General features: G+C 41.5%; 2 protein-coding genes across 7 annotated transcripts in view; both read right to left on the bottom strand.

Annotated features, from left to right (window-relative positions):
- Positions 1-9,722, bottom strand: part of LOC149972632 (butyrophilin subfamily 2 member A1-like) — a 48,891-nt gene extending 39,169 nt beyond the window's left edge. For 3 of the 6 annotated variants that reach the window (XM_090217658.1, XM_090217656.1, XM_090217660.1), the window contains exons 1-4: positions 9,517-9,720; positions 2,723-2,797; positions 2,171-2,521; positions 140-421 (exon numbers count right to left, since the gene is read on the bottom strand). In XM_090217658.1, the coding sequence (XP_090073784.1) occupies positions 140-421; positions 2,171-2,521; positions 2,723-2,792 (703 nt within the window). In that variant the 5' untranslated portion in view covers positions 2,793-2,797; positions 9,517-9,720. Of the gene's footprint in view, positions 1-131; positions 422-2,170; positions 2,522-2,722; positions 2,816-9,516 lie in introns of those variants that run through there. The other 3 variants (XM_090217657.1, XM_090217659.1, XM_090217661.1) reach the window with 2 other exon arrangements.
- Positions 1-15,608, bottom strand: part of LOC110531647 (butyrophilin subfamily 2 member A1) — a 96,050-nt gene that overhangs the window by 38,272 nt on the left and 42,170 nt on the right. The gene's annotated exons all lie outside the window — the stretch shown is intronic.

Raw genomic sequence — 15,608 nt, 5'->3', positions numbered from 1 at the left:
CACAGCAGTGGATTGTCTCATAATAAACACTATCCTTCTGTGTTGTCGTCTCAAAGCCTTTGGTTAAAACACATACTGGACATTAACACATCAATATCTCCAGTGTTTCATGTCTAAATAATATGATGTTGCTACTCACTAGGGAGGTGAATCTCTGTCTCCATCTTCTCATTGATCCTGCTCTGTTGGACTCTGCAGGTAAAGCGGTTGGTGTCAGTCTCCTGGACAATGACATGTTGTTTGACTCTGTAGAATCCCTTGAAGTCTTTATCTATCTCAGGAGGACCAGCAGAGAGATGGACTCCTTTACTGTCCCACCACACCAGCTCAGGCTGAGGGTGCCAGCCTTCTGTTTCACACAGCAGACCCATCCCTCCCTCTCTGTGTCCCTCAAAGGACACCACTGGCTTGGATCCTACAGCTACAGACACACAGATAGACTGAATGTTACCTGATGACAGGCTGTGAACAAATAGACACATACTGTATCCAGTAATATAGTAATACCCGACACCCTAGACCCACTCCAATTTGCTTACCGCCCAAATAGGTCCACAGACGATGCCATCTCAACCACACTGCACACTGCCCTAACCCATCTGGACAAGAGGAATACCTATGTGAGAATGCTGTTCATCGACTACAGCTCGGCATTCAACACCATAGTACCCTCCAAGCTCGTCATCAAGCTCGAGACCCTGGGTCTCGACCCCGGCCTGTGCAACTGGGTACTGGACTTCCTGTCGGGCCGCCCCCAGGTGGTGAGGGTAGGCAACAACATTTCCACCCCGCTGATCCTCAACACTGGGGCCCCACAAGGGTGCGTTCTGAGCCCTCTCCTGTACTCCCTGTTCACCCACGACTGCGTGGCCACGCACGCCTCCAACTCAATCATCAAGTTTGCGGATGACACAACAGTGGTAGGCTTGATTACCAACAACGACGAGACGGCCTACAGGGAGGAGGTGAGGGCCCTCGGAGTGTGGTGTCAGGAAAATAACCTCACACTCAACGTCAACAAAACTAAGGAGATGATTGTGGACTTCAGGAAACAGCAGAGGGAACACCCCCCTATCCACATCGATGGAACAGTAGTGGAGAGGGTAGCAAGTTTTAAGTTCCTCAGCATACACATCACAGACAAACTGAATTGGTCCACTCACACAGACAGCATTGTGAAGAAGGCGCAGCAGCGCCTCTTCAACCTCAGGAGGCTGAAGAAATTCGGTTTGTCACCAAAAGCACTCACAAACTTCTACAGATGCACAATCGAGAGCATCCTGGCGGGCTGTATCACCGCCTGGTACGGCAACTGCTCCGCCCACAACCGTAAGGCTCTCCAGAGGGTGGTGAGGTCTGCACAACGCATCACCGGGGGCAAACTACCTGCCCTCCAGGACACCTACACCACCCGATGTTACAGGAAGGCCATAAAGATCATCAAGGACATCAACCACACGAGCCACTGCCTGTTCACCCCGCTATCATCCAGAAGGCGAGGTCAGTACAGGTGCATCTGGGGCCGAGAGACTGAAAAACAGCTTCTATCTCAAGGCCATCAGACTGTTAAACAGCCACCACTAACATTGAGGGGCTGCTGCCAACACACTGACACTGACACTGACTCAACTCCAGCCACTTTAATAATGGGAATTGATGGAAAATGATGTAAATATATCACTAGCCACTTTAAACAATGCTACCTTATATAATGTTACTTACCCTACATTATTCATCTTATATGCATACGTATATACTGTACTCTATATCATCGACTGCATCCTTATGTAATACATGTATCACTAGCCACTTTAACTATGCCACTTTGTTTACATACTCACCTCATGTATATACTGTACTCGATACCATCTACTGTATCCTGCCTATGCTGCTCTGTACCATCACTCATTCATATATTCTTATGTACATATTCTTTATCCCCTTACACTGTGTATAAGACAGTAGTTTTGGAATTGTTAGTTAGATTACTTGTTGGTTATTACTGCATTGTCGGAACTAGAAGCACAAGCATTTTCGCTACACTCGCATTAACATCTGCTAACCATGTGTATGTGACAAATAAAATTTGATTTGATTTGAATATGAAGGAAAGAGGTGATGTCATTGTACTGTAGTTAGATTATTACATTAACATGAAAATAAACCTCACCTTTAACGAGGACTTGAACAGTGAAATCATCATACCAGCTCTTTGCCTTAATAAAACATTTGTAATGTCCCTCATCAGTGCCTTGTACCCTGGTCAGTTTCAAAGAGGTGTTTCCCCTCCAGAGTTCTTCTTGAAACAGTGAAGTTCTTTCTTTGTAGGAGGGAATCTGATCCTCTCGTATGATTTTTCTGTTTTGGTAACGAAAGACACGACCATCTTTGAAGTCCAGGTTCAGCCAGTCCACTGTCATGTCCTCAGCGCTGATGTTGGGTTTGAGGTGACAGGGCAGAATGATGTCATCACCAGCTACAGCAACAATGGGATCAGTTGGACCAAGAACCTCAAACCTCTCTGAAAAGAACAGACAGAAATGAAGGAGTATTTAGGACATTACCCACCACTAAAGACAAACAGACAGTCAAATGTAATTGAGAGAAACGTCTTATTCAAAACATCTAAAAATCTATGCAATAATGCACACACACAAATGTGGAGCATTTGCTGTTGCATGAGACACCAAACACACACAGAGGGAATTAACACTGTAGTTACCTGACTCAGAGAGTGAACTGTGGAGGAGAAACAGGAGAGTCACAAACAGACTGTCTGGTCCAGTCTCCATTATTCCTGAAAGAGACATTTGATCTAACAAATAAACATAAATTATAAAGATCAGAACCAGATATCAACCAGTAGACCTTCAGTATCTTACTGTGGCTCCTTTCAGATAAAGTCAATAGACCTTCAGTATCTTACTGTGGCCCCTTTCAGCTAAAACCAATAGACCTTCAGTATCTTACTGTGGCTCCTTTCAGATAAAGTCAATAGACCTTCAGTATCTTACTGTGGCTCCTTTCAGATAAAACCATTAGACCTTCAGTATCTTACTATGGCCCCTTTCAGATAAAACCAATAGACATTCAGTATCTTACTATGGCCCCTTTCAGATAAAACCAATAGATTACACTATAGGCCTACTGATTATTGATAGTGTAAAAACTATTGGTCTCTAAATCCAGAGAAATGACGGACCATGTAAAAACTATTGGTCACTAAGTAAGGCTAGAATGACCATGTAAAAACTATTGGTCACTAAGTATGGCTAGAATGACCATGTAAAAACTATTGGTCACTAAGTATGGCTAGAATGACCATGTAAAAACTATTGGTCACTAAGTATGGCTAGAAGGACTATGTAAAAACTATTGGTCACTAAGTATGGCTAGAAGGACCATGTAAAAACTATTGGTCACTAAGTATGGCTAGAAGGACCATGTAAAAACTATTGGTCACTAAGTATGGCTAGAAGGACCATGTAAAAACTATTGGTCACTAAGTATGGCTAGAATGACCATGTAAAAACTATTGGTCACTAAATAAGGCTAGAAGGACCATGTAAAAACTGTTGGCTGGTATAGCCTCACCCGTCTGAGAGGTCTACTGTGAATGCCCTCACCCGCTCGCTACTGTATATACTTATAACTTATTGGTTTGGTTCTGTCCTCTGTAGTGCTGACCAGTTAGAACATGATGTTCAGGTCCATCACTATACTCTTGAAAGTCACCACCACACACAGACACAGCTGTTTCCATTTGAGAATGTTTATATGATTTTGGTCATCTGATTTTGGTCATCTGATTTTGGTAAACTCGACACATTCAATCAGTCTTTTTGTTCTGTATCAATGTACTCAACCCAGTCGTTCAGTCTGTTTGTTCTGTATCTATCTATCTATCATATATTTAGCTGGTGGCATCATGTGGAATAGACACCAGCTGGAATGCAATTTTAACCAATCAGCATTCAGGATTAGACACACCTGTTGTATAAACATGTATGAACATGAATAAATGGCAAATGGCATTAAACGTATAACAGGGCTATAAACACAGCATCAATATGTACATAAACATTCACCTCTCATTCACCTTCACCTGGAGAAAGAGATACATTAATTACTTGGATTGACAAAGTGTCAAGATTTATGTCATCCTCTCTCTACAGCCTTGTGTGAGAATCTGCCAGGCTGAGATCTTATCAGATCTGCCCTGGTGTCGCAGGGTCGTAAATTACTCTGTGCATGAGCAAGGTCCAACAACTGTCTGGGATGATTCTAGAACAGGCCTGGGCAATTATTTTCTATGGAGGGCCACATTAGAACATATTTTTGCCATCGCGGGCCAGAATCATATTACAGGATGATACATCAAATGTATGACTGTGTTGACAGATACAGTGCCTTGCGAAAGTATTCGGCCCCCTTGAACTTTGCGACCTTTTGCCACATTTCAGGCTTCAAACATAAAGATATAAAACTGTATTTTTTGGTGAAGAATCAACAACAAGTGGGACACAATCATGAAGTGGAACGACATTTATTGGATATTTCAAACTTTTTTAACAAATAAAAAACTGAAAAATTGGGCGTGCAAAATTATTCAGCCCCTTTCCTTTCAGGGCAGCAAACTCTCTCCAGAAGTTCAGTGAGGATCTCTGAATGATCCAATGTTGACCTAAATGACTAATGATGATAAATACAATCCACCTGTGTGTAGTCAAGTCTCCGTATAAATGCACCTGCACTGTGATAGTCTCGGAGGTCTGTTAAAAGCGCAGAGAGCATCATGAAGAACAAGGAACACACCAGGCAGGTCCGAGATACTGTTGTGAAGAAGTTTAAAGCCGGATTTGGATACAAAAAGATTTCCCAAGCTTCAAACATCCCAAGGAGCACTGTGCAAGCGATAATATTGAAATGGAAGGAGTATCAGACCACTGCAAATCTACCAAGACCTGGCCGTCCCTCTAAACTTTCAGCTCATACAAGGAGAAGACTGATCAGAGATGCAGCCAAGAGGCCCATGATCACTCTGGATGAACTGCAGAGATCTACAGCTGAGGTGGGAGACTCTGTCCATAGGACAACAATCAGTCGTATATTGCACAAATCTGGCCTTTATGGAAGAGTGGCAAGAAGAAAGCCATTTCTTAAAGATATCCATAAAAAGTGTCGTTTAAAGTTTGCCACAAGCCACCTGGGAGACACACCAAACATGTGGAAGAAGGTGCTCTGGTCAGATGAAACCAAAATTGAACTTTTTGGCAACAATGCAAAACGTTATGTTTGGCGTAAAAGCAACACAGCTGAACACACCATCCCCACTGTCAAACATGGTGGTGGCAGCATCATGGTTTGGGCCTGCTTTTCTTCAGCAGGGACAGGGAAAATGGTTCAAATTGATGGGAAGATGGATGGAGCCAAATACAGGACCATTCTGGAAGAAAACCTGATGGAGTCTGCAAAAGACCTGAGACTGGGACGGAGATTTGTCTTCCAACAAGACAATGATCCAAAACATAAAGCAAAATCTACAATGGAATGGTTCAAAAATAAACATATCCAGGTGTTAGAATGGCCAAGTCAAAGTCCAGACCTGAATCCAATCGAGAATCTGTGGAAAGAACTGAAAACTGCTGTTCACAAATGCTCTCCATCCAACCTCACTGAGCTCGAGCTGTTTTGCAAGGAGGAATGGGAAAAAAAATTCAGTCTCTCGATGTGCAAAACTGATAGAGACATACCCCAAGCGACTTACAGCTGTAATCACAGCAAAAGGTGGCGCTACAAAGTATTAACTTAAGGGGGCTGAATAATTTTGCACGCCCAATTTTTCAGTTTTTGATTTGTTAAAAAAGTTTGAAATATCCAATAAATGTCGTTCCACTTCATGATTGTGTCCCACTTGTTGTTGATTCTTCACAAAAAAATACAGTTTTATATCTTTATGTTTGAAGCCTGAAATGTGGCAAAAGGTCGCAAAGTTCAAGGGGGCCGAATACTTTCGCAAGGCACTGTATATCTACTGTAAATCACGTCCAGATATGCTACTTATTTTACTTGTTTAACATGCACAGAAATAAACCACATCCATGTTCTCCTTTTGGGAGGTATTTTAATTATTAAACATTCAATGAACTACACAGAGGTACACTGTGCATTCAGTACCACGGACAGAACTCTTGTTAACGGGGATGCACAAAAACACAAGAAAGAGAGAGAGAGCTCAACATTACATTTAACCACTCAATCAGTGTGAGGAGTGAAGTCTCTGATGGGCATTGACTAGAGCAGTGAAGTCAGGTAGAGTTTCTGATGTTGCTATGCGCAGAATTGTTGAGAGGTGACAGTCAGTAAAAGACGATCTGTGCCTTGACTTGTTATATTTCACCACTGAAAATGTCTGTTCACATACATAGGTTGACCTAAACAGTACAAACATCTTCTGAGCATAACTCTTAATCTTTGGAAAGTTTTGTTCATCGAGAGATGCATAGAACCTCGTCAGTGACAGTGTTTTGAATAGTTCTCCAATCACTGCATCAGACTGAAGATCGATAAGTTCAAGTTGCAGGTCAGTGGGAGCGTTGTCCACATTGAAGGTGAAAGGAGAGGAAACCAACAGCATGTCATTTCCCAACACTTTGAAATCCTCAAAACGACGAGAAAACGCACAGTTCAAAGCACGCAGCAGTGATGTATACTTCTCCATCTGGTCATCTGATAGGGAACAGACTAGTAGTGTCAGAAGGTCATCTGATAGGGAACAGACTAGTAGTGTCAGAAGGTCATCTGATAGGGAACAGACTAGTAGTGTAGGAAGGTCATCTGATAGGGAACAGCCTAGTAGTGTCAGAAGGTCATCTGATAGGGAACAGACTAGTAGTGTCAGAAGGTCATCTGATAGGGAACAGACTAGTAGTGTCAGAAGGTCATCTGATAGGGAACAGACTAGTAGTGTCAGAAGGTCATCTGATAGGGAACAGACTAGTAGTGTCGGAAGGTCATCTGATAGGGAACAGACTAGTAGTGTCGGAAGGTCATCTGATAGGGAACAGACTAGTAGTGTCGGAAGGTCATCTGATAGGGAACAGACTAGTAGTGTCGGAAGGTGGGTGAGATTGTTGTCATCTGATAGGGAACAGACTAGTAGTGTCGGAAGGTGGGTGAGATTGTTGTCATCTGATAGGGAACAGACTAGTAGTGTCGGAAGGTGGGTGAGATTGTTGTCATCTGATAGGGAACAGACTAGTAGTGTCATCTGATAGGGAACAGACTAGTAGTGTCATCTGATAGGGAACAGACTAGTAGTGTCATCTGATAGGGAACAGACTAGTAGTGTCATCTGATAGGGAACAGACTAGTAGTGTCATCTGATAGGGAACAGACTAGTAGTGTCATCTGATAGGGAACAGACTAGTAATTTCATCTGATAGGGAACAGACTAGTAGTGTCATCTGATAGGGAACAGACTAGTAATGTCATCTGATAGGGAACAGACTAGTAGTGTCATCTGATAGGGAACAGACTAGTAATGTCATCTGATAGGGAACAGACTAGTAGTGTCGGAAGGTGGGTGAGATTGTTGTCATCTGATAGGGAACAGACTAGTGGTGTCGGAAGGTGGGTGAGATTGTTGTCATCTGATAGGGAACAGACTAGTGGTGTCGGAAGGTGGGTGAGATTGTTGTCATCTGATAGGGAACAGACTAGTGGTGTCGGAAGGTGGGTGAGATTGTTGTCATCTGATAGGGAACAGACTAGTAGTGTCGGAAGGTGGGTGAGATTGTTGTCATCTGATAGGGAACAGACTAGTAGTGTCAGAAGGTGGGTGAGATCGTTGGTTTCTACTTGGCGGATCAGGAGGAGTAATTTTCCCTTGAAGGCCTTAATAACAAGGCTGTACATCTGATGTGCAACAAGGCCCTTCCCTTGTAGTTTGTAATTCAGTTCATTCATGAGGGCCATGAATATCCAATGTTTTCCTTGCCCCAAAAAAACAGATACCAATACCGATATTTACAATTTCTGCTTCCTTTTAAGAATTCTAGTACAGTTAAATAGTTACCACACACACACATACATGGACGCAGCAAGAGGCGTCACTACAGTCACTGGTTCAAATCCAGGCCGTATCACATCCGACCATTATTGGGACTCCCACAGCGCCGTCTGGATTTGGCCGGAATTGGCCGGATTTCATCACACATGTCAAACAGTGAAGTTTCAGCTCTGTCTGTCCGTGGCCTCTCTTCCTTGGTGCACACTGTAACTGTGTCCATTTCCATCTTGTCCAGCTGTGTAAGTAACATTTCACATAAACCCTGTTTCTTGTCTGCATTGAAGTAGCGGTCCTTGTACCTATTTTGTGCACTACTTTTGACCAGGGCCGATAGTAGTGCACTATATATAGGGAATAGGGCATCCCTAACAGATAGTGTGGTGAAGAAGGTGCAACTGCGCCTCTTCAACCTCAGAAGGCTGAAGAAATTAATCCTGGACCCTAAGACCCTCACAAAGTTTTACAGATGGACAAATGAGAGCATCCTGTCGGGCTGTTTCACCGCCTGGTACGGCAACTGCAACGCCCGCAACCACAGTGGCTCTCCAGAGGGTGGTGTGGTCTGCCCAACGCATCACCGGGGGCACACTGCCTGCCCTCCAAGACACCTACAGCACCCGATGTCACAGGAAGGCCAAAAAGATCATCAAGGACATCAACCACCCGAGCCACTGCCTGTTCACCCCTCTACCATCCAGAAGACAAGGTCAGTACAGGTGCATCAAAGCTGAGACCGAAAGACTGAAAAACAGCTTCTATCTCAAGGTCATCAGACTGTTAAATAGCCATCACTAGCTACCACCCGGTTACTCAACCCTGCACCTTAGAGGCTGCTGCCCCATGTACATAGACATGGAATCACAGGTCAATTTAACAATGGAACACTAGTCACTTCAATGATGTTTATGTACTGCTTTACTCATTTCATATGTATGTACTGTATTCTAATCTACTGTATTTTAGTCGATGCAACTCCGACATTGCTAATCCTAATATTTATATATTTCTTAATTCCATCATTTTACTTTTAGATGTGTGTGTATTGTGGTGAACTGTTATATACTACTGCACTGTTGTAGATACTGTTGGAACACAATAATTCCACTACAGATGCAATAACATCAGCTAAATATGTGTATGTAACCAATACAATTTGATTTTGATTTGGCTGAAACTAATCAAAGTAACAGGAAGTAATTAGTGGCAATTCCCTATTATTATGGCAGCGTAGCCTAGTGGTTAGAGTGTTGGACTAGTAACCGAAAGTTTGCAAGATCAAATCCCTGAGCTGACAAGATCTATCGTTCTGCCCCTGAACACTGGAACCCACTGTTCCTAGGCCTCATTGAAAATAAGAATTTGTTCTTGACTGACTTGCCTAGTAAAATAAAATACCATTACACAGCATGTAAGAAACCCAATAACTCCCCAACCCTACAACTTACATTTCGATGCACGCACAATGTTCAGTGCTACGATCAACAATAAAAATTCCTCAGAAACATGCGTCCTCTCCCATCAGACGATGATAAGGCTCTGACCTGAGTGGGCGAGTGCAGTGTTCAGATATGTATTTCCAAGTGCTCTGATTGGTTGGGAATGGCAGGGCTCTGAGAACACTCAGGTAAGACTGTGAGGGGAAGTTATGTAGAGAGGAGAGGAGAAAGACAGCCTTTTTTACAGGTTGGCCACCAACTGTGACATTATACAGTTATAAAAGAGGTTTCTTCAAGGGTTCTTTGTTATGGTTGATGTTCCAAGAACAGATGTTAACCAGTAAACTTGACTACAGTACTATGGTTCATTTAATTTGAAAATCAACAGATAAGAGTGATTATACAGTAGCCTAATTCCAATTAACATTTCTTTGTCTATAATAAAATAAAAACATTTGAAGTGGTACTTTGGTAGTACTTTCTTTTATGATAAAATGAATAACTTAGAAAATACATAACATGGTAATTTACAGGTTGCCATTTAACAGGATGTTTAACTTTTCATGATCAACTATGATTGATTTTGTTATAAGGATTATTGACGAGGAAAGCCTTAACATAACCTAATTTGAACTGTATTTACAAATATTCTGACTGTCTTTACAGCGCGTCGGGGTGCGTGGGTTTTGACTTTGTGGCTGTGGTAACTAGTAACAACCGCTCCAATGGGCCGCGCCGCTCTTTCAGAACTAGCTCTGCCCAAAATCTCTCTATGTTAAGCTGATACTTCATTATTACGGTGGTGATGAGTGAAAGATCCTTGATGAAAACCTGCTCCAGGGCACTCAGGACCTGAGACTGGGGTGAAGGTTCACCTTCCAACAGGACAATGACCCTAAGCACACAGCCAAGACAACACATGAGTGGCTTTGTGACAAGTCTCGGAATGTCCTTGAGTGGGCCAGAGCCTGGATCGAACATCTCTGGAGAGACCTGAAAATAGCTGTGCAGTGAAGCTTCACATCCAACCTGACAGAGCTTGAGAGGATCTGCAGAGAAGAAAAAAATAACCGTTTTTTATTTTTCATTATAGGTTATTGTGTGATGATTGATGAGAGAAAAAAACAATTTAATCCATTTTAGAATAAGGCTGTAATGCAACAAAATGTGGAAAAAGTCAAGGGGTCTGAATACTTTCTGAATGCACTGAATGTGTGGGGTACAGAGAAGAGGAAGTCCTTCAAAAATGAAACATTATTATTGCACACAGAGTGAGTCCATGCAACTTATTATGTGATTTGTTAAGTACTCCTGAAAGTATGTAGGCTTGGGTTGAATACCTATTTGACTAAAGACATTTTAAAATAATTAGTAAAAAATTCTGAAAACATGATTACACTTTGACATTATGGGGTATTGTGTGTAGGCCAGTGACACAAAATACATTCAGGCTGTAACACAATGCTTTCTGAAGGCACTAACTTCAAGAGAAGAAGAAAAACACATTGGACTCTATTTAACAAACCTACCGCAATGGTCCATCTCAGCGCAGGCAGTAGCGCTACAGGTTGAGGGGTGTGTCAGAAATATTTTTACTATTTTCACCATCACAATTATCAGAGCACTGGCTGGTGTTGGCGCCAAAGGCCTGGGTTTGGATTAATTAACAAGTTGTTGGTGTGTCAAGGTTTGGCCCCTCACTGGCCAATCAGAACGTGCTCCATGGTTAAATATGTGGTTGTTTCAACTTGTGTATTTACAGTCTTTAATGTTTTGCCTTGGAATCAACTCCAACTCCAATGTTAGTCATCATAGGTAGTTAAATGGCTAACAGAAACAAAATAACTAAATGTAGACCTGCTGTATCTTTGTAAATACGTGAACTTGAACCCATTTCCAGTCCACTTTATTCTAAGAAACTGCATGTCTTCAATAGCATTCACACTGATATAGGGGTTAGGCCTACTGTACATTACATTATGGCTGAGCATGGAAATGCCAAACATTGGCAATAAGCAAGATTAAATTCATTATTAATAAGGCCTAAAAAGATAAACAATTCTAATCAAATTCTAAACAAAACGAAACAACAACTTATTTTAAATAGGCTATGTCACAGTTACTGGCTCCATAATGTCTCCCCGTGGGCATGTAATATTAAAACAACGCAGACTATGGAGGTTTTTACGCACATCCAAACAGTTTTCTAATTCCCACATCTCCAGAAGTTGCATTGCAAGCGCACCACTAACGATTTCACCATAATACCAGGCAGGTGAATCATTCTAAAAAGTCTGGTTGTAGTAAAAACAAACGAAAAACAAGCTATCGGTTTTTAAAGTACATCAACAACAATAAATAAATGCAAAATGTAATGATATCATAAAACGGCCAGGATTTAAAAAAAGACACGCATAGCTGTTGAACCTAAGGGAGGTTTTAGGTTTTGAACATATGAAATGGAAAACAAGCGATTTTTACATGTTACAGATCACTAAATATGAGGTTCACTGGTATTCACAGAGGTTCTCATCTCTCATTTCATGATGGGTTAGGACACGTAGCCTACATCGTGGAGGGGGTTTTACGCACGTCCAAAACGGGACCAGCATGGCTAAAATTATGTGTGTCTGCCTACAATGCATAGATGAAAAGGGAATTTCAGCTCACTGTTTTACTCCTCTCAAACTTCATATTTTAATAAAGCTTTGGTGATTTAAGATGTATTTCCAAGAGGTTTCAGGTGCCATACCCTTTATCGACAGTCTTGACTACTTTGCGATTGCAATGGGAAGACAACAAAAATGGCTTAATTGAGAGGATAGTAGGCTAAGCTTAGTTTTTAATTAAATAGAACGAAATGTTTCTAAAAACCGAAGTATACAGGCACCAAAAGCACATTACTCTTGTTCCATGCACATATGGGCAGTATGTGTCACGGCTGGATAAGCTGCGTTTCCGCAAAATTCATGGCATAACCAACTGTTTTACCGCTAATAACAGCTTTTGGTTGGTCTTAATATCCCTATCAGCGCTGCCTGAAATTAGCACTCTGGATCATGTTTTTAAGGACACACTTCAAATATTTTCACTCCGCCCATCTGAGCGCAACCTTACTGTATAACCTGCCCGAACCTGCCATTAGGGCTGGAAAATGCCAGTGCGTCAGTTTTTACATGACGAAATTGCAAACTAATGTGCATTTGACACTATCGCTGCCTTAACACCAGCCTAACATAGAGCCCATTATGTTCTAGAAAAGGATGTGTTGAGACTATAGAGGCCCACTAGAGGAGAGAGAGGTAGTCTCTGATACACCTGGATCACTGATGGATCAGTCACATTAATGTTGATGTTCTAGAACAGGATGTGTTGAGCCTGTAGAGGCCCACTAGACTAGAGAGAGGTAGTCTCTGATACACCTGGATCACTGATGGACCAGTCACATTAATTTAATGAAATTAAGAAGTGGTGCTAGGGTGGACATCTTAATTGGAGAAGTTGTCTCACAGAGGTACGCTGGACTCATTTAGGTGCATGGAAGTCAATTAGGATTTGCGACATTAAAGTAGTCATTTGAGGACTCCCAAAGAGAGACTATATCTTCTAGTGTTCATGTTAATGATGTTCTCACTGTCTTCCATATACTCTACATATCTTCAGATGTCCTCATGAAATAGAGGGGTGTATTCAGATCATCACTTTGCTAGATTTATGTCAAACATTTTGTGTTTCTTTTTTGGTGGCAACCAGTATGCTACATTAATTCATTTTTGGACATGTTTGAATTATATGTACCCATTGATTCTTGAAGAATAAACATATACATTCTTAAAGAGTTGAGATTAATTAAGGCTTGTCATCCCGCTAGCTGGACACCAATCGACGACATCCGGTGAAATTGGATAAATAATCATAATATTAAACATTCATGAACATACAAGTAGGCTTCTGGGCCTGAGTAACAGGCAGTTTAAAATTAACTATAATTTTAATACCACGGATTGTCAGTCCTTGCATCCATAGTTCTGTCTATGAATTTGAGAGTGATATTATTTGTCCAGCCCCTCCCTCAGCTACCCAAACAACAGTGGTGGGGATCACCTTTTGTCATTGTTTCAACTTCTGACTGGCCCTAGGTGTTCCTTCTGATGTTGGAACAGTGGTATGAGACAAGGGCCGGATGCAATTTGTCATGGAAATATTGAATCAAATATTTCTCAGAGACCGGAACTTGTAAATTCAAAAATACTTTATTACAAGAGTAACAGAAGCCGAGAAATTCCATTTTGTTCAAAACATCATTATTAATACGTTTCCACCAGACATGTCCCCTCCTTTCTATGTAAATGATTAACTCCACTTGGCCTTGCGCCACCATTATCTTTCTGTTTTAATTCTGGCTTGTTTACGCCCACATCTGACTCAGTTTAGATTATATTGGTGGCGCCACCACAGGTTTACTATATAAAATAATACATTTATTACATATATATGTTCCCATTATAAGTGCATTTCCAATAGTTTTTAACGAATACAACCATGTCTTCCCAATACATATACATAGCTTGTGGCCCCTGTATTAGTTGGTAAAAATGCATAGTCACTGTCCCACACCAGTTCAGGTCTGTGTCACTTGGAAATGATTAACTCATGTACCTGTCTAGTAGCCTTGACTAGATTCTATGTGGCCCCAGACAGTCTGGTCTAGGTTAGTTCAGCTTAGCTTATTCACATAGATACTTCTTAGTCATGTTTCTTCATGTCTAATGGTTAACTCTTGGACCACTCCTGCACATTCACATGGTTTCAACCTTTATTCTACTTACACATGTCTAATGTTTAACCTCATATTGCTTCTTCTTCCTACTTCAAAGGAAATAGTACCAGGTGACTGGAGACTCTCCAACATGGGTACTGGAAAATTACCAAAGTAGTGACAGAGATAGCTATAGAATACAATGTCAATCACTATACTGGAGGTTACTGACAAGAACAATGGATAGGTGGACCAGTCAAAATGATACATTGACCTTATAGGCCAGGTTCACCCAGGTGGTACAACACACACACACAGTCTTGATACAAAGATCACCATTTTTTTATCTGCACTTTTTTTGTGGAGACAAAACAAATGCATACAAACTCAACATTTTTTAAATACTAAAAAGTATTATTTGTGTCACAACTGAAGTGTCAGATGTGTTGTACATCTGTACCACCTGTATGAACCAAGTCACAGAGACTATCAACCTGTCACTAAGAAGAGACAAGATAACAGGAGACTCTGGGTACCACCTGTATGAACCAAGTCACAGAGACTATCAACCTGTCACTAAGAAGAGACAAGATAACAGGAGACTCTGGGTACCACCTGTATGAACCAAGTCATAGAGACTATCAAACTGTCACTAAGAAGAGACAAGATAACAGGAGACTCTGGGTACCACCTGTATGAACCAAGTCATAGAGACTATCAAACTGTCACTAAGAAGAGACAAGATAACAAGATAATCTAGGTACATCCCAAAATGGCACCTTATTCTTGATATCGCTCCTCACCTTTGACTGAGGAGGGCTTTGGTCAAAAGTAGTGTATTACATAGGGAATAGGGTGTCATATGGGACACAGACTCCATCACTGGTCCCTAGTCCTCTCCCCAGTTCAGTTTAGGACAGTGTAAACCATCGTCATAGATCTCAAACTGGGAAAAATTGTATTTCTAATCTCCCGTACACAGACACATGTTACGTAACTGATATTGTGGTGTCTGTCAACAGGATGTGGGATGCGAAAACTAACAAGGAACTTTCTTCCGTGACGCAGATTTGTCACTGATCAATTGGACGATATCGCAGATGCTCGTTCTTTCAAATTTCAAAAGGGGGGGGGGGGGGGGGGAGAGTGCTCTCTGAATAAAGAATTGATCTCTTGCAGGCTGAGACTCTGTCTATTTCTTTGAACTGGAGCTTTACAGCCTTCAGGAATTAGACAGAGATATAAAGTAATTCAGTTAGAACATTGGGATAGAAATTCTCGTTACAAACAGTTAGGTAGATTCTCCATAAGGACCACACAGACATTCCAGTCCCGAAAACTA

This window comes from Oncorhynchus mykiss, chromosome 23, assembly GCF_057628025.1.
Source record: "Oncorhynchus mykiss isolate SJ-2025 chromosome 23, ASM5762802v1, whole genome shotgun sequence".
Classification (NCBI taxonomy): domain Eukaryota; kingdom Metazoa; phylum Chordata; class Actinopteri; order Salmoniformes; family Salmonidae; genus Oncorhynchus; species Oncorhynchus mykiss.
This window is presented reverse-complemented; position numbering and strand designations above follow the sequence as displayed.